The sequence below is a fragment of the Lithobates pipiens genome, unplaced genomic scaffold (assembly GCF_037356315.1).
Source record: "Lithobates pipiens isolate NorthernLeopardFrog02 unplaced genomic scaffold, aLitPip1_a1.2 Scaffold_16, whole genome shotgun sequence".
Classification (NCBI taxonomy): Eukaryota; Metazoa; Chordata; class Amphibia; order Anura; family Ranidae; genus Lithobates; species Lithobates pipiens.
Genome location: NW_027507748.1, coordinates 321,149,498 through 321,169,690, shown reverse-complemented (window position 1 = coordinate 321,169,690; position 20,193 = coordinate 321,149,498). Strand labels below are relative to the sequence as shown.

At 43.1% G+C, this 20,193-nt stretch overlaps 1 protein-coding gene across 1 annotated transcript in view; it reads right to left on the bottom strand.

Annotated features, from left to right (window-relative positions):
• Positions 1 to 1,498: 1,498 nt before the first annotated feature.
• Positions 1,499 to 20,193, bottom strand: part of TRAPPC3 (trafficking protein particle complex subunit 3) — a 42,243-nt gene continuing 23,548 nt past the window's right edge. Inside the window, exons 3-5 of the mRNA XM_077481710.1 lie at positions 15,739 to 15,838; positions 3,962 to 4,144; positions 1,499 to 1,779 (exon numbers count right to left, since the gene is read on the bottom strand). Of these exons, the coding sequence (XP_077337836.1) occupies positions 1,660 to 1,779; positions 3,962 to 4,144; positions 15,739 to 15,838 (403 nt within the window). The 3' untranslated portion in view covers positions 1,499 to 1,659. The remainder of the gene's footprint in view (positions 1,780 to 3,961; positions 4,145 to 15,738; positions 15,839 to 20,193) is intronic.

The window sequence follows — 20,193 nt, the reverse complement described above, 5'->3', positions numbered from 1 at the left end:
CTGTGACAAACTGAGGTGTGTGGGAGTCAAGCTAGTTCACTGTAGTTCACAAAAATAAAAATGGCTCCTCAAATGAAGTAATCTCATTTAGAATGTTTTCCCCTGTCTGAAAAGTTAGACATCTTACAAAAAAAAAAAAAAAAAACACACAGGTTAAAGCTGAAACATCTCCCTCTTCCTGGACCCCCGGTGATGTGATGAGCAGAAGCAGCACACATGCAATTAAATACTTCCTTTCTTTTCTCAATGAGAAAAATGTAGAATTGCACTGTATAACTGAGATCTGGAACTGGTGGAATTACAGTGTTTCTCAACCAGGGAATCCAATTTGCAATTGTACAGACGGTCAGAACCATAACAAATAACGCTCTAGGGCCAGGATGCATGGCATAATTTATTGCTTTGGGGATGGTATCCAGCTCATTGGCACCTAGGCAAAGCATGACAGATGCAGGTGGGATGCAGGGTCAGCCCCAGCAATTACTGGCAGGCAGAATTTTGCTTCCTCCACCTCCCAGCCCACTGCTGAAAGGTAGGGCTCTGATGTGAAGAGGGGACTGTAAGATTGGGGGGTTCTGAGGATGGGGAGGGCTCTAAAGCGATAGGGGCCTTTAATGAACAGGGGCAAGTCTGTAATAGGGAAGTTGGGTCTCATTTATAGGGTAGCCTCCGATGGGGTGGGTTAAGTTCAGCAAGGCATCCCAGGCTAAGGTTTCCCAGTGAGGAGTAACTTTTTTAAATCAAATTTTCAAATCTTAGGCTTATATTTTTAAATAGTGCCACAACTGGAAAACAGGTTAAAAAAAAAAACAAAAAAAAAAAAAACACTGCTTTTACTTGCATGGGAATTCGAGGCCATCCTCACCCCATCCACATGGCCAGTAAGGCTGTGCAGAATTAGGCAGTGCATGGTCACTCTTAGACCCCATACACACTATTAGATTTTCTGCAGAGTTTTGTCTTCCGATTTACCAAAACCATATAATATGGAGGTCAAACCTTAAGGCCCCGTTCATACCTATGCAAATTAGATGCAGGGGGTTTCCCTGCATCCAATTCGCATAGCAGGAGAATGTGACTGGCTCCCTATGGAGCCAGTTCACATATCTCTGATGTGGCTGCAGAGCGCACTGCACGTCTTTGGCTCTGTTTCAGGGCCAAATTCAGGCATAGAATCGGCCCTGATTCCTCCCTGAAATAGGGAACAGGGCCGCATAGTGCTTCTGTGCAGGGGGTTATAGTGTGAACCTGGCCTTAGAGTTTCCATTTGTATGCAATCAGACAGGCCTTTGCACATGGTTTTGGTAAATCTGAAGACAGAAATCTGCAGAATATCTAATAGTGTGTATGGGGTCTTAGCCATAGACAATAGATATGCTACACAGAGCATGCTGCAGAATCACACATACTTCTAGGTGTTTCTTATGTTTTCATGAATAAAGAAAGAGACAAAATGTCACAAGGAGATATAATAATAAAAAAAAAAAAAAAAGGAGGAGGAGAAAAAGGCCCCCCCCCCCAATTTGTCCTGAATCCTGTACGTTGATCTAAGACTTGTGTGTCAAACTCAAACTAAAAGGAGGAAACATCAGAAAGTTGGCTATAAATGATGCTTTCCCTCAGAGAGCAACAACGCCAACTGAGAGATAGTTCCTGCTGTCATTCCTCTCCCGCAGGTAAGTTGTCTTCAATCCTTCGGATAAACTTCATTCGGATTTCTGTAACACTGTCACCCTTTAGTGTGTCTTGCACGAATTTTACATCAACTGCCATCTGTACCTGAAAGCGAATTTGTACATATATTTTCACTGGAAACTGAAAGTTTTGTGAGAAAAGCAGACAGAAGGTAAAAGTGAGAAAGATAAAGTTAAGGTGGGGTGGGGGGGGGGGGGGTGAAGAGGAAAATAAAATGTTGAATATATAATAAATGCTGAGATATTGTCCCAACCACACACAGTCAGCAAAAAAAAAAAAAAAAAACACACACACAACCCTCATGTGTGCACAACATATTTTAGAAAATCGGTACTGAAAGAAATATGGGTCCACAATTGCTGACCTAATTTCTAAATTGTTAGTTGCCCGGCTACTATGTTAAAGGGACCCAACCGGATAAGCATACTGAGTAAATGTGCTTACAGGCTGTTATCAATTTTTATTTTTTACTTTAAAGTTCCTCAGACACCAAAACCTCAGAGGCTCTGTATTTCAGAGACTTGGTTTTCTCCCTCTGCGGTGTCAGTGAACAACCTGGCAATAGCCAGGGAAGCCTCAGCCACAAAACGTGTGAATGCTGATGGCATGACGCTATAGCCAGTTTTGTGCAATCGCTCTGGCTGTATGTTTAGGGTCGTTGTCCTGCTGGAATGTGACCACCCCAGTCTCAAGTCTTTTGCAGACCAACAGGTTCTCTTAAGATTGCCATGTATTTGGCTCCATCCATCTCCCCATCAACTCTGACCAGCTTCCCTGCCCCTGCTGAAAAAAAGCATCCCCAGAACATGATGCTGCCACCACCATAGTTCACAGTGTGGATAGTGTTTTCAGGATGTGTAGTTAGTTTTTCACCATAACGTTTTGCATTTAGGCCAAAAGGTAAAATTTTGGTCTCATCTGACCAGAGCCCCTTCTTGCACATGTTTGCTGCGTCACCCACATTGCTTCTCACAAACTGAAAACGGGACTTCTTATGGCTGTCTTTCAACAATGGCTTTCTTCTTGCCACTCTTGCATAAAAGGCAAGATTTGTGAAGTGCATGACTAATAGTTGTTCTGTGGACAGATTCTCCCACCTGAGCTGTGGATCTCTGCACTCCTCCAGAGTTACCACGGGCCTCTTGGCTGCTTGAATAATGCTCTAAATCAGGAATATGCAATTAGCGGACCACCAGCTGTTGCAAAACTACAAGTCCCATCATGCCTCTGCGTGTCATGCTTGTGGCTCTCAGAGTCTTGCTATGCCTCATGGGAATTGTAGTTCTGCAACAGCTGGAGGTCCGCTAATTGCATATCCCTGCTCTAAATAATGCTATGCATGTCCGGCTCGTCAGTTTAGGTGGACAGCCATGTCTTAGTTTTGCAGCTGGGCCACACTTTTTCCATTTTTGGATGATGGATTGAATAGTGCTCTGTGAGATGTTCAAAGCTGAGTATATATTTTTTTTATATAAATAACCCAACCCTGCTTTAAACTTCTCCACAACTTTATCCCTGAATTGTCTGATGCGTTCATTGGCCTTCATGGCACTGTTTGTTCACGAAGGTTCTCTAACAAACCTATGATAGCTTCAAAGAACAGCTGTATTTATAGTAAGACTAAATTACACACAGGTAGACTACTTACTAATTATTTGACTTCTGAAGGCAATTGGTTCCACTAGATTTTAGTTAGGGGTATCAGAGGGAAGGGGGCTAAATACAAAATGTATGCCACGCTTTTTACATATTTGTAAAAAAAAAAAAAAAAAAAAAAAAAAAACACTTACAAAAATACACAATAAAAATCAATGCAATACATAAAGGCGACAATAGCGAACAAGACATAGTGTATAATTCGTTTCACTCTCCTGTGCCAGGATAGTTTTATGTGAAGTCCTAGGTGTTTACAGTTGTGCAATTTTCTGGACAGCAGGCTGATCCTTAGAAGGTGGCTGTAGACTGTGTGGGGTGACCTGGAAAATATGACTGTTAACCAGTCTGAATGGTAGCTGGTATGGCACAGCAGCAATGGGAGGAAACCAAACTAATGGCTGCGGCAGCAGCTGCAGATTTTCAGCCTTTTACTTCTACGTACAGTGAATGGGAACCCCCCCAGCCCTGTGCCTTTTATTTTGAAGGCTTATGTGGCTCCTCTGAAACCAGGCCTACTGTGAAAACATTCAGGATTAAAAGTGGTTGAAGGGATTGTCAATATCTATAACTGGATTCTTGACATACATATAGAATCAATAATTTAACTTACCATTTCTAGAGCTCCTCGTAGGACTCCACACAGCATGTTGGAGTATATAAGTGTAGAATGGTTATCTGGCAGTTCAACAAAGTCTACTAGAGGATTGTTTTCCAAAATGAGGGAGAACTCATCACCCGCTGGGCTCCAGTTTGTAATTGTGGGTGTGATACCCAGGTACATTTTAAATGCCACCTGTACCAACACAGAGAAATAATAGATAAATAAATAGAGAAGCCCTACCTAGGTTTCTAAAAATGTGTGCATTTCAAACCTAAAAACAAAGATTATAACAGAATGAACAATGTTAACAACCATGCTGCTTTGCTAAGCAAACCAATTACTGCAATACACACTGAAAAAATAAAGTTTGGAAGAACTTTGGCAAGATTAAAAATGTTCTGGTTAGAAACTAATCTTACTTATGTTAATTCATACTGCTACACAGGTATTTCAGTTCCTTACACTTTCGCCTGTTTTAATAGTCACTTTGGGGTTGATTTACTAAAACTAGAGAGTAAAATCTGGAGCAACCCTGCAATGAAACCAATCAGCAATCAAATCAGTCTGCCAAAAATCACAACATTCTTTAGCAGTGGAACTTAAGCATAAACATTGTAACAATTTGTCCTTTAGATCAAAAGGAATACACTTTGGTGTGTAAATGAGGGAAGTTTAACCACTTAAAACACTAAACCCTTTTCTGACATTTGTTGGTTTCAAGTTAAAATCTTTTTTTTGCTAGAAAATTACTTGGAACCCCCAAACATACATACACATTATATATATATATATATACACACACATATATACATATAAGTGATTCTCATTTTGGCCAGCATCGTGTAGCTCTAGGTCAGGGTATCTCAACCCGTGGTACGCGTACCACTGGGGGTACATGCACCACAGGCAGGAGGTACGCGAAGTGCTCTCACTGCTCTGTTTCCCCGAGTCCCACCTCCCACACATATACTGTCCCCGGTGGCCGTGTTGCACGGTACTTTACCAACAGGGGAAACGGTCCACCCCATGTGTGTAGTGGGGTGACAGGCCGGCGGCAGCTGCCTGTCAACATACTGGAGTCCACGATATCGGCGAGCTGCCCGGAAGATGTTTCCCTGGCCAGGGGGACTGACCAGCGTCAATAGGCGGCGCCATGTTCCGCCCCTCTCCAGTGCACCTAGAATGTCCTGCCTGCCATGTATGAAGATAGCCCCCTATCAGTACTGCATATCAGTGCAGTCCATCAATACCTCCATATCAGTGGCACGCGTGCGTGATGCACACATACAACGATATCGCAGATGAACAAAAACCATCACAGCCACACAAACAAATCACATACTGACATTACACACATACAGAAACCATGATACCCAAACAAAAGAAATTACTTTCTTGAGACAGGGGTACTTAACCATAAAAAGGTTGACAAACACTTGTTTAGGTCACATTAGGAGATGGGTTGGAGTGAATCCTAGCTCAACTTTTACAGGAAAAATCATGCATGCCATTCTAGGTAAACTATGCACATCCCTTGCTCAATATAGATTGAATTCAGTAAAAAATAGTGCCCAAGGCTTGCAGAAATTATAGCAAATAGTGCAGCTGGAATAAAATGCCAACACTGGTTGCACTATGCCAGCAAAGCAAGAGGGACAGGGAAGTTCACCAGCATGGCACTTAGGAAGTCTTGATGATCTTGCTCCACAGTCACAAACATGGCTGCTGCAAAACAGCCTTGGACATATATGATCTTTTGTGGGAAACTACATTCATAGTGTTCATTCTCTGAAGTGAAATAAAAAAAAAGACCAGGCACTATTGATACATTAGAGCCAACCATATTGCTACACAGGGAACCCGATTTCTCAGTTTTACTTTTTTTCTGTAGAAAATGTGGACCTGGGATGCTGCAGGACAAGTTTGTTGTGAGACATTTAGAACAATAACATACATACACACACACACACACACACACACTGGGGTACAGAGACCCCTACCTACACCCAAAATGCCTAGTTGAAGGTTGGTATATTATAGATTTTTGATTCTTCAATTATCCGACCACATATTTAACAAAAACACCAATTTAGATTTTTTATTTTTTTTTAAAGTGGTAGTAAAGGCTTTGAAGTTGTACCTACAGGTAAACCTATAATAAGGCTTACCTGTAGGTACAGTAAATAGCTCCTAAATGTGCACCGTTTAGAAGATATTTACTTTAGCAGCACTGATGTCAATGGCGTATGCGCACTGTCCATAGAGAGCCATGCCGTGGCCGTGACTCCCACACGCATGCGTGGGAGTGGTTTTTCATCACAGCTCCGCCAAACGGCGGCTACCTGTGAACCCAAAAGGAAGACCGGGTGAAGATGAATATTAGCACATTATGGACATTTACTTGCAGAGAGAAGATTTTTTTTTATTTTTGCGGTTTTCTACCGCTTCAAAGTTTATACATTTTCAGAGAGCTCTGCAGACATATGTACAACAGAATCTGTCAACTTATGTTTAACCACTTCAGCCCTGGAAGATTTGGCTGCTCAATGACAAGGCCATTTTTTGTGATACGGCATTGCGTCACTTTAACTGATAATTGCGTGGTCATGCGATGCTGTACTCAAACAAAATTGACGTCCTTTTTTTCCCCACAAATAGAGCTTTCTTTTGGTGGTATTTGATCTAGCTCTGAGGAAGGGGGACTGCACTGTGTTTATGGCCTTTTGTCAGGTTCATTTTGTGAGTACCCATTTTTATACAAAAATGTCTTATTAAATTATCTCTGGTAATGCACTAGGTGTGCACACCTTCCATTTCTGTTTTTCTTGTAATGCAAGCATGTATGCTATAATATGCTGGTTGGCACATGCAGTATGTGTTATCAAAGAAGACAACCAGTGTTAATTTTGTTGACTAAAAAGTCAAAAACATTTTAGTCGACTAAAATACAGCTAAAATTAAAAAAAAAAACTGAGATGACTAAAATTACAAACTAAAATGGCATTTTTGTCAAAAGACAAAAACTAAATTGAAATTTGACTTCAAATTAACATTGATCTGTAGTGCATGTTCATACATCAATACCATAATAAATAACATTAGATTTTTCACTCCAGCAGTATACGAGTATGGAAATTTTAGAGAAATGTTAACTAATGCATTACAATTTAATTACACCTATTACTCGACTAAAATGTACTGGAGATTTTAGTCGACTAAATCTAAAAAACAATTGCAGAAGACTAAAATGGGACTAAAACTAAAATGCCATTTGAGACCCAAGACTAAGACTAAAACTAAATCGAAATTTGCTGCCAAAATGAACACTGTGTACAACAGAATTTGCATGTTTTTACCCAATTAAAGCCGTGCACTTGTTTAACCACTTTCAGACCGGACCATTTTGCTGGTAAATGACCAGAGGTCTTTTTACAATTTGGCACTGCGCTGCTTTAACTGGTAATTGCGCGGTCATGCAATGTTGTACCCAAACAAAATTTGCGTCCTTTTCTTCCCACAAATAGAGCTTTCTTTTGATGGTATTTGATTGCCTCTGCGATTTTTATTTTTTGCGATATAAACGTAAAAAGACCGCAAATTTTGAAAAAAAATGATATTTTCTACTTTTTGTTATTAGAAAAATCCAATAAACTCAATTTTAGTCATACATTTAGGCCAAAATGTATTCAGCCACATGTCTTTGGTAAAAAAAAAAGTCAATAATTGTATATTTATTGGTTTGCGCAAAAGTTGTCACATCTACAAACTAAGGTACGTTTTCTGGAATTTACGCAGCTTTTAGTTTACGACTGCCTATCTCATTTCTTGAGGTGCTAAAATGGCAGGGCAGTACAAAACCCCCCCAAATGACCCCATTTTGGAAAGTAGACCCCCTAAGGAAATTGATAAGAGGCATGTTGAGCCCATTGAATATTTTATTTTTTTGCCTCAAGCGATTGAATAATGACAAAAAAAAATTTTTTTTTTTTTTTTTTTACACAAAGTTGTCACTAAATGATATATTGCTCACACATGCTATGGGCGTATGTGAAATGACACCCCAAAATAAATTCTGCTGCTTCTCCTGAGTACGGGGATACCACATATGTGGGACTTTTTGGGAGCCTAGCCGCGTACGGGGCCCCGAAAACCAAGCACCGCCTTCAGGCTTTCTAAGGGCGTAAATTTTTGAGTTCACTTCTCACTACCTATTACAGTTTTGAAGGCCATAAAATGCCAAGATGGCACAAAACCCCCACAAATGACCCCATTTTAGAAAGTAGACACCCCAAGCTATTTGCTGAGAGGCATGTTGAGTTCATGGAATATTTTATATTTTGCCACAAGTTGCGGGAAAATTACAAACTTTTTTTTTTTTTTTTTTTTTTTTTTTTCACAAAGTTGTCACTAAATGATATATTGCTCACACATGCCATGGGCATATGTGAAATGACACCCCAAAATAAATTCTGCTGCTTCTCCTGAGTACGGGGATACCACATATGTGGGACTTTTTGGGAGCCTAGCCGCGTACGGGGCCCCGAAAACCAAGCACCGCCTTCAGGCTTTCTAAGGGCGTTACAGTTTTGAAGGCCATAAAATGCCAAGATGGCACAAACCCCCCCCAAATGACCCCATTTTGGAAAGTAGACACCCCTAAATTTAGGGGTACACTAGTGAGACTAGGTAATAAATGGCGGGTGCCCTGAAACTATAAAAAAATAACTAACCAACCAGCGTCACCTGTAACAGTTATATGGTGATCACTGGTGAAAGGGTTAACTAGGGGGCAATTAGGGGGCTTTATGCGGTAGTATATGGGGGTCCCTGGCGCTATAAAAAGCTGCAGCGAACCTAAATACCTACCTGCCTAACTAGCGTCACCTGTGACACTAATACAGCGATCAGAAAAACGATCGCTTATTAGGCTGGGTTCACACTGGAGCGATGCGGGAACGCCACGAATGCGCGGCGGGTTCCCGCATCGCATGCCTCCCGGCGGCAGTTCACACTGCCCTATGCGAACTGCTGGGAGTGTCAGTGAAATGTTACTGACACCCCCAGATCAGTTCGCATATCGCAGTGCGATCTGCAAACTCGGATCGCATGGTGTGAACACCCATGCGATCCGATTCTGCTGCGGGCCAAAAAAAGGGTCCCGTGCGAATTTGCGGCGGGTGCGGCGAATGGCTGAACTCGAATCGCACAGAGATCGGATGTGATTTGCACTGCAGTGCGGTGCGAATCACATCCGTTCTCATAAACCGCTGCAATGTGAACCCAGCCTTAGTGACACTGGCGACGGGGGGTGATCACGGGGTTAAACCTTTATTGGGGGGGTTAGGGGGGTACCTTAGAACTAAAGGGGGCTAACCCTAAGTGCCCTAACAGTTATTAGTCACAAATGACACCCGCCGGGTGATCAGGGGGTTAAACCTTTATTAGGTAATAAATGGCGGGTGCCCTGAAACTATAAAAAAATAACTAACCAACCAGCGTCACCTGTAACAGTTATATGGTGATCACAGGTGAAAGGGTTAACTAGGGGGCAATCAGGGGGCTTTATGCGGTAGTATATGGGGGTCCCTGGCGCTATAAAAAGCTGCGGCGAACCTAAATACCTACCTGCCTAACTAGCGTCACCTGTGACACTAATACGGCGATCAGAAAAATGATCGCTTATTAGGCTGGGTTCACACTGGAGCGATGCGGAAACGGCGCGAATCCGCGGCGGGTTCCCGCATCGCATGCCTCCCGGCGGCAGTTCACACTGCCCTATGCGAACTGCTGGGAGTGTCAGTGAAATGTTACTGACACCCCCAGATCAGTTCGCATATCGCAGTGCGATCTGCAAACTCGGATCGCATGGTGTGAACACCCATGCGATCCGATTCTGCTGCGGGCCAAAAAAAGGGTCCCGTGCGAATTTGCGGCGGGTGCGGCGAATGGCTGAACTCGAATCGCACAGAGATCGGATGTGATTTGCACTGCAGTGCGGTGCGAATCACATTCGTTCTCATAAACCGCTGCAATGTGAACCCAGCCTTAGTGACACTGGCGACGGGGGGTGATCACGGGGTTAAACCTTTATTGGGGGGGTTAGGGGGGTACATTAGAACTAAAGGGGGCTAACTCTAACTGCCCTAACAGTTATTACAGTCACAAATGACACCAATGCAAAAAAAAAAAAAAAAAAAAAAAAAAATGACATTGGTGTCACTGTGACTGGGGGGGCAGGGGTAATTGGGGGGGTGATCGGGGGGTAAAGAGGGGGTGTGAGTGTGCCTGGCATGTTCTGTGTGTGTAGAGTGTTGGTGCAACTTACTGATCCGCTCTCCTCCGTGTCGGAACGAAAAATACCGACACGGAGGAGAGAATACATCACTTCCTCTCCTGTGTTTACATTACAGGAGAGGAAGTGATGTCACCGGGGATTTCTATTCGTCGGGAGCGATCGCGAGGGGGTGGCCATGAATGAATGGCCGTCCCCTCGTCCGGGATCGCTCCCGAACGAATACCGACCGCCGCAGGCACCGGGCGGGGGCCCGATCGGGCCCACCACCCGCGGGAGGCAAGGGACGTACATGTATGTCCTTATGCCTGCCCGTGCCATTGTACCGACGTACATCGGCGTGCGGCGGTCGGCAACTGGTTAACCACTTCAGCTCCGGACCAATAAATACCTTAAGGACCAGAGGTCTTTTTGCAATTTCGCACTGCGCTGCTTTAACTGGTAATTGCGCGGTCATGCAATATTGCACCCAAACGAAATTTGCGTCCTTTTCTTCCCACAAATAGAGCTTTCTTTTGATGGTATTTGATTGCCTCTGCGATTTTTTTTTTTTGCGATATAAATGGAAAAAGAGCGAAAATTTCGAAAAAAAAAGATATTTTCTTCTTTTTGTTATAAGAAAAATCGAATAAACTAAATTTTAGTCATACATTGAGGGCAAAATTTATTCAGCCACATGTCTTTAGTAAAAAAAATGTCAATAAGCGTATATTTTTTGGTTTGCGCAAAAGTTATAGCGTCTACAAACTAGAGTACATTTTCTGGAATTTACACAGCTTTTAATTTATGACTGCCGATCTCATTTCTTGAGGTGCTAAAATGGCAGGGCAGTACAAATCCCCCCCAAATGACCCCATTTTGGAAAGTAGACACCCCAAGGAAATTGCTGATGGGTATGTTGAGCCCATTGAATATTTATTTTTTTTGTCCTAAGGGATTGAATAATGACAAAAAAAAAAAAAAAAAAATTTTTTTTTTACAAAAAGTTGTCACTAAATGATATATTGCTCACACATGCCATGGTTATATGTGGAATTGCACCCCAAAATATATTCCGCTACTTCTCCCGAGTATGGGGATACCACATGTGTGGGACTTTTTGGGAGTCTAGTCACGCACGGCACCCCGAAAACCAATCACCACCTTCAAGATTTCTAAGGGTGCAAATTTTTGATTTAACTCCTCACTACCTATCACAGTTTCGAAGGCCATAAAATGCCAAAATAGCACAAAACCCCCCAAAATGACCCCATTTTGGAAAGTAGACACCCCAAGCTATTTACTGAGAGGAATGTTGAGTCCATGGAATATTTTATATTTTGCCACAAGTTGCGGGAATATTACAAACTTTTTTTTTTTGCACCAAGTTGTCACTAAATGATATATTGCTCACACATGCTATGGGCATATGTGAAATGACACCCCAAAATACATTCTGCCGCTTCTCCTGAGTACGGGGATACCACATGTGTGGGACTTTTTGGGAGTCTAGTCGCGCACGGCACCCCGAAAACCAATCACCACCGTCAGGATTTCTAAGGGTGCAAATTTTTGATTTAACTCCTCACTACCTATCACAGTTTCGAAGTCCATAAAATGCCAAAATAGCACAAAACCCCCCCAAATGACCCCATTTTGGAAAGTAGACACCCCAAGCTATTTACTGAGAGGAATGTTGAGTCCATGGAATATTTTATATTTTGCCACAAGTTGCGGGAATATTACAAACTTTTTTTTTTTGCACCAAGTTGTCACTAAATGATATATTGCTCACACATGCTATGGGCATATGTGAAATGACACCCCAAAATACATTCTGCCGCTTCTCCTGAGTACGGGGATACCACATGTGTGGGACTTTTTGGGAGTCTAGTCGCGCACGGCACCCCGAAAACCAATCACCACCGTCAGGATTTCTAAGGGTGCAAATTTTTGATTTAACTCCTCACTACCTATCACAGTTTCGAAGTCCATAAAATGCCAAAATAGCACAAAACCCCCCCAAATGACCCCATTTTGGAAAGTAGACACCCCAAGCTATTTACTGAGAGGCATGTTGAGTCCATGGAATATTTTATATTTTGCCAAAAGTTGCGGGAATATTACAAACTTTTTTTTTTTTTGCACAAAGTTGTCACTAAATGATATATTGCTCACACATGCTATGGGCAGAAGTCAAATTACACCCCAAAATAAATTCTGCTGCTTCTCCCGAGTACGGGGATACCACATGTGGGGGACTTTTTGGGAGCCTAGCCACGTACGGGACCCCGAAAACCAAGCACTGCCTTCCGGATTTGAATATAAAATGCTACCAAAAAACCTGTTAGCGATGGCAGGGATCAGGCCTGACTCTGCGATCGCTGCAGTTATGTGTTTAGTGTTTTGTAAGTGACAGTGATCGATCGATACTGCACTTGGGTGGGCTGGGCAGAGGGGCAAAACGCAGGTGCCAGCAGGTATTTGGGCTGATCCCGCTAACAATGCGTTTTTTTGGAACCCTAAACTGCTGGGGACGCTAGTATAGATCTGATCAGATCAGATATTGATCTGTTCAGATTCTATACCACTACGGGAGGTGTATGCTTTGCGTGTGGGTGTTAGCGGTACTGGCACTAACCTAGCGCTGCCTGGGGCGACGCAGACCCTGACCCTAAAACCTAATTGATATCACCCGCCGGGTGATCAGGGGGTTAAACCTTTATTGGGTAATAAATGGTGGGTGCCCTGATGCTATAAAAAACAAACTAACCAGAGTCACCCGTAACACTTATACGGTGATCAGTGGTGAAAGGGTTAACTAGGAGCAATCAGGGGGTTCACATTTTTATTAGGTAGTATATGGGGGTCCCTGGCGCTATATAAAAACCTGACGGGGAACCTAAATAACTAACTGGCTAACCAGCGTCACCAGTGACACTTATACTGTGATCGCTGGTGAAAGGGGGTGAAAGGGTTAACTAGCAGCAATCAGGGGGTTAAAACCATTATTGGGTAGTATATCGGGGTACCTAGCGCTATAAAAACCTGGTGGTGAACCTAAAAAAATAACTAGCTACCTAGCGACACTAGCGACACTGATGCAGCGTTCAGAAAAATTATCGCTTAGTGACACTGGCAAAAGGGGGTGAAAGGGTTAACTAGCGGAAATCAGGGGGTTAAAACCATTATTGGGTAGTATATCGGGGTACCTAGCGCTATAAAAACCTGGCGGTGAACCTAAAAAAATAACTAGCTACCTAGCGACACTAGCGACACTGATGCAGCGTTCAGAAAAATTATCGCTTAGTGACACTGGCAAAAGGGGGTGAAAGGGTTAACTAGCGGAAATCAGGGGGTTAAAACCATTATTGGGTAGTATATCGGGGTACCTAGCGCTATAAAAACCTGGCGGTGAACCTAAAAAAATAACTAGCTACCTAGCGACTGTAGCGACACTAATGCAGCGATCAGAAAAACGATCGCTTAGTGACACTGGCAAAAGGGGGTGAAAGGGTTAACTAGCGGCAATCAGGGGGTTAAACCCATTATTGGGTAGTATATCGGGGTACCTTGCGATATAAAAACCTGGCGGTGAACCTAAAAAAATAACTAGCTACCTAGCGACACATGCAGCGATCAGAAAAATGATCGCTTAGTGACACTGGCAAAAGGGGGTGAAATCTTTATTGGGGGGTGATAGGGGGCTACCCTGGACCTAACACTAACTGTCCTGACAGTTTTTACTGTCACAACTGACACTGAATGCATTGATCAGTAAAGAAATGATCAATGCAATCAGTGACACTGTGACTGGGGGGGGAGGGAGGGTTTGTGTGCCTGTGTGTACCTACATGTCAGTGTAGTGTTGGTGCACACTTACTTTTACTCTTCTCCTCGTAGTCCGGTCAAAAAGACCGCCCCGAGGAGAATGACATCACTTCCTCCTTCCTGTGTAAACAATACACAGGGGAGGAAGCTTCTCATTGGCCAGGAGCGATCCAGAGGGGGTGGCCGAAAACCAACGGCCATCCCCTCATCACGGAGCGCTCCTGGACCGAATCGGACCGCCGTAACCAGCGGGAGGGGGTCCGATCGGACCCCCCACCCGCTGGAAGGCAATCACGTAGATGTACGTGATTCTGCCTGCCTGTGCCATTGTGCTGACGTACATTGGCAATACGGCGGTCCTGAAGTGGTTAAAGAAGTAAACCCTTATGGGTTTACTTCCTCTTTGGTCTCCCTGCAAAGGTAAAGCATAATGGGCTACTATGCATCGCATAGTAGCCCATTATGTGTCACTTACCTGCCAAAAGAGCCAGCGAAGTCACCGCTGTCAACCTTCTTCTGGGTATCGCTGCTCCGGCCACTCACAGCACCGGAGCAGCGATGTCACTCCCGCACATGCGCATGGGAGCCGCCACTAATGGCATATCACCATTAGCAGCGGCATGCCCAGTGCGCCACTGTCTATGGCGCATGCGCCGTAGACAGCGATGCCTGTCTTTTTGTAAATCTGTCCTAAACCATGTAGATTTAGGAGATATTTCTTGGACCTACAGGTAAACCTTAATCTAGGCTTACCTGTAGGTCAAAGTGGTTTGTAAGCGTTTACAACCACTTTAAATACTGTACATCTCACAGTATTGTCTGTTTACTTTGTCTTTTTAAAATATTTTTGAAACTATGTATGCATTTTACATGCGTAAAACTAAACCAGAAAGAGTTGACCAGTAATCTAAACGATCTGCTTTCTTTTAACATTAAATGGGTGTGACGAATAGCCCGTTTGCTGTATACACACTGTTTAACCACTTACAGACAGCCGCACACCGACATACGTCCTAAGTTTGAGGAGGAACATAGTTATGGAAGCAGCTAGCTGCCAAAAACCCGAAAGAATATCTAAGTACATTTTTTCCCCAAATCGATATTCAGCTGTCACATTACCCAGATCTTTCCCAGCCAGTCTGCAGGGAAACATAAGCAGGAGGAGCTTCTAGTCCTCTGTTGCTGGTAATTAATATCAATAAACTTTTAAAAACAGGTATACAAATGTATATTTGCGATCAAATCTTTTTATTTTTTGGCAATAACATGGTGTGGGCAGATTTCTGCTCATCACAGGCTGGGTCACACCCCTCCAGCCTGTGTCTTAAAATAACAGGGAGCAGAATCCTCCATCAATCTACATGTAATATCCCACCCATATTGTGTTTATCTGGTTAGTGGGCTGTCATTTACCACTGTGTTGCCACCACAGCTGCAAAATCCCTATCTCAATTGGGGACATGAACAGAATGGAGATAAAGAGCAATAGCAGACACCTGCAAAAAAAAAAAAAAAAAAGAATACCAAAAATAAAATAAAAATAAAATCTCATAGTAACTGAGTATGAACAGCATGAAATACAGCATTTGATCGTTTTTTATGATGTGGGTTTAGCGTCCCTTTAAGAAACTAAAATATCAGGAGCTTTTATGTTTTTCTAATTTTCGTCAGAAAATAAAACTACCTTGGCTATGACATCTGCTGTTTCTCGAAAGTCATGGCATCTTCCAACATTTGAACGGGCTAGAAAATCTTCAATCAGCCGTACACCTATGTTGTATCCCCTGAAAGAAAAAACACAGAATAGTAGGAAGAGACAACAAGCAATGCACTGCTGGATATAAATGTCAGTAAAGAAGTGCAAATCACAATACACAACCCACATGAACCATAACAGGTGATGTCCAAAGCTTGTGACACTCTCCACTCCACACTCAAACCCCTGTAAGCCCCACCCAGGGATTGCTCCTCTAATGCCATGTACACACGACCAGTTTTACCGTCGGAATAAGCGCTGAAGGTTTTCCCGACGGAATTCCGTGGAAACTGTCTTGCGTACACACCAAAGTCCCACCGTCAAGAAGGCGGCGACGTACAACATGTATGACGGGACTAGAAAAAGGAAGTTCAATAGCCAGTAGCTTCCGACACGTACTTGCTTCAGAGCATGCGTCGTTTCTTTGGTCCGTCAGAACAGCATGCAGACGAGCGGTTTTCCCGATAGGAATTGGTTCCGTCGGAAATATTTAGAACATGTTCTATTTCTAGGTCCGTTAGAAGTTTCAACGTAAAAAGTCCGATGGGGCATACACACAATCAGAATATACGATGAAAAGCTCCAGTCTGACTTTTTCTGTCGGACATTCCGCTCCTGTGTACGCGGCATTAAGCCTCCTCCCACACCGCTGCTGAAACCTCCAACAGAATAACCTTTGCTGCTTTGGTAAAATTGCTAGATGCAGGCTCCTCTGGGGTGCTGAAAAAAAAATTAAAAAAAAGGGAAAAGGAAGGATGGTTGAGTAGACTAGCTGCACACTCAAACAAACAAATGGATTTTCACAATTTCTCAAAGTTGTCATTTTATTTTTTATTTTTTTTAAATGACATTAAGAGTACAACGCGATGCTTTAAAATCAGCGATGCCTTTGTCTACCAAGAACTGGGAATGTCTGGGATCTAGTAACTGTCCAGAAAAATACTTATACCAAATACTTGTCTATCTTCACATTTCCCATTGGAAAACTTGACAGCAGCTATTTGTTTGAAAGTTGTTTTAGCATGTGCACATAATCGCAGTTTGGCAAGACTGCACAGAGAGGCATCATTTAGAATGTCTTGACCTGTTGTAATTGCTTCTGGGGGAATTTCAAGTCCTTCCTTTTAGGCTTCTGTGATTAGGTTTGCTTTTTTTGCATTTCTTTTTTTTTCGCTTTCCTGGATATTTTAAGACATCTACTTCAGCATAAGAGTAACAAAGTTTCACATGGTCCTGCACCTGATGTAATTCCACAAAGAAAATGCCAGACTGGACCAGTCTTCTTAAACACAACAGAGCCTGTTCATTTAAGAATTTGTACATGATGAACTCTTTTCACAGACAATACAGGGACAAATATATGTTCTCAAATGCACAATATCCAGCATAACCAATTATAGCACTGGTCTCACTGGTCGAGTAAGATGTCAGATCATTTCCAACAAAACACTTTGGAGGAAAAGATATAAAAAAATAAAATAAAAAAAAACAGCACACTAAATAAGTGAGCAGTCTAGTAAAAAAAAACTCTATAAAAAGAGCTATACTCGAACAAGTAAAATAATAGAGTACTCAGAAAAACCACAATATAAAGTAAACCTGCCAAAAAATCTGTGCAAGTAAAAAACGTAGCAGATGACGATGATGAAATACACAAGTAGGAGGTCACTTTCAGTTAACCACTTGCCTCCCGACTCACGTGATATACGTCGGCAAAGTGGCATGGGTGCGCAAAACAACCCGTATGTCGCTATATCAACGGTGGCTAGCAGGCGCTCTGCAGGATCGTGCCTGCTGGTCCCACGGACTCCATGTCCGCCGGTGGCCCGTGATCGTGACAGAGAGGCAGAATGGGGAGATGCCCATGTAAACAAGGCATTTCCCTGTTCTGCCTAGCAACATGACAGGCATCTACTGCTCACAGTGATCAGCAGTGGATCTCTGTCATGTTCTAGTGAGCCCACCCCTCCCCCCTACAGTTAGAACACGCAGAGGGAACACAGGTAACCCCTTGATCGCCCTCGTGTTTAACCCATTCCCTGCCAGTGACATTTAAATTTTTTGCATAAATGCACTTTCATTCTTATAGCACTGATCGCTGTATAAATGCCAATGGTCCCAAAAGTGTCCGATCTGTCTGCCGAAATGTTGCAGTCAGGATGAGGAGGGGTTGGGGGGGGGGGGGGTAGGGCAGATCCCCGCCATTACTAAAATAAAGCCATAAATCTATCCCCTATTTTGTAGACGCAATAACTTTTGCGCAGACCAATCACGCTTTGACTTTTTTTTACCAAAAAATAAATAAAATGTAGAAGAATACATATCAGCCTATACTGAAGAAGAAATATTTTTTGGGGGGATATTTAGTCAAGCAAAAAAAATAAATAAAAAAAAAAAAAAAAATAATGCTTTTTTTCCCCCCCCCAAAAAAAACTTTGTTTATAGCGCAAAAAATATCAAATACCACTAAAAGAAAGCTCTTTGTGGTGCAAAAAAGGACCTCAATTTTGTAAGGGTACAACGTCGCACGAACGCGCAATTGTCACTTAAAGTGACGCCGAGCCGTATTGCAAAAAAAGGGGCTGGAAGGGGGTAAATCCTTCCAGGGCTGAAGTGGTTAAAATACATCTCCAAAATTATCAGTAGATCTACAAGCAGCCAAACTTATATGTAAAAGCCATCACCGGTCCTGATTGCCAAGCCTCCCTAATGGTTCTTTATTGTGTGAGCAAATTTTACCAGCTTTGGTGCTAAGGCCAATTGGTGGGGAAATGGTTTCCAGATGAAGGAACCAAAAAGGCTGTGAACCCGACAAAGAAAAGCACAGAACCCAAACTTTTGAATTGCAGAGAAAATAGAAAAAAAAAACTGTAAGGACCTCATTTTAAAAAAAGGAGATCGATGCCCCCCCCTCAACAATCAACAAGGGGAGATCACTCCACACCTCGACCTTCCAATTCAAAAGAAGTCTAACAGTGGCTGCAAATTTAAAGCAAATTAATCTACAACCCTAGCGGAAATGCGGACCCTGAAATATGTAAATTGGGAGACCCACTGTAGCTGTAAAGTACTTTCTGCCGCAGCACTAGTATCAGGGTCCAGTGGTAGAATGATCAATTTTCCCCAAATTACCCATAAAACAGAGAACAAAATGGGGCACCCTTGCCTAGTTCCCCTGCCAATAGTGAAGGGGGAAATAGAGGACCCTCTTTAGGAGCCATCCTAGGTTTTCTGTACAATAGTGAGAACCATTTGTGGCAACACCACTCATGTAGCCCCAATCCACCAAATTGAACACCTTGGCCATATCCAATGATACCACTGCCATAGTCCTAACTGCTTCATGCGAAAATTGCAGGTCTGTAAATAAGTGGCAGAGATTGGGGTCAGTATATTTCCCTGGCATGAAGCCAGTTTGGTCATTATCAACAAGGGCGGTGATAATTGTGGACAACTGAGAGGCCAAAACCTTTGTAAGGATTTTGATATAAGTGTTGAGGGGCGATATGGGTCTTTAGGAGGAGTAATGAGTGGGGTCCTTACCAGGCTCAGGAAGGAGAACTACATAGGCCTCCAGCATGGAAGGAGGCAGAATCGTATTCTCAAAACAATAGGCGTAAAGAGATTAAAGCCAGGATGCAAGCATGTCTGTCTTTCTTCTCCTCTTTTCGTTCCCACCCCCCCCCCCCCCCCCCACAGTTAGAACACACAGTGAGGGAACACATTTAACCCCTTGATCGACCCCCAGTGTTAACCCCTTCCCTGCTAGTGACATTTATACAGTAAATCAGTGGCTATTTTTTTTAGCTCTGATCGCTGTATAAATGTCAATGGTCCTAAAAAAATAAATAATCATAGACCACCGCCATTACTAGTAATATATATATATATATATATATATATATTTTTTTTTTCTCCATATACCGTATATACTCGAGTATAAGCCGAGATTTTCAGCCTCTTTTTTGAGGCTGAAAGTGCCCCCCTCGGCTTATACTCGAGTCATCGCTGTCTGCCCGCTCGATCAGCGTGTCGAGCAGACAGACAGCGGCCATTCTGATTCAAAAGCCGCGCCTCCGGCTCCGCCTTCGCCTGTGATAGGCGGAACACTGAATTTCCCAGCAGCCTGTGTTCCGCCTATCACGGGCATCTTCTCATCCTCGTACTACGGACGAGGATGATACGACGTCCGTGATAGGCGGAACACAGGCTGCTGGGAAATTCAGTGTTCCGCCTATCACAGGCGAAGGAGGAGGCGCGGCTTTTGAATTTTACAATGGCCGCCGACGAAGAGGGCACGGGACGGAGGCAAGGCAAGGCACGGCACGGCACGGGACAGGACAGGACGGGACGGGACGAAGGCAAGGCACGACACGGGACAAA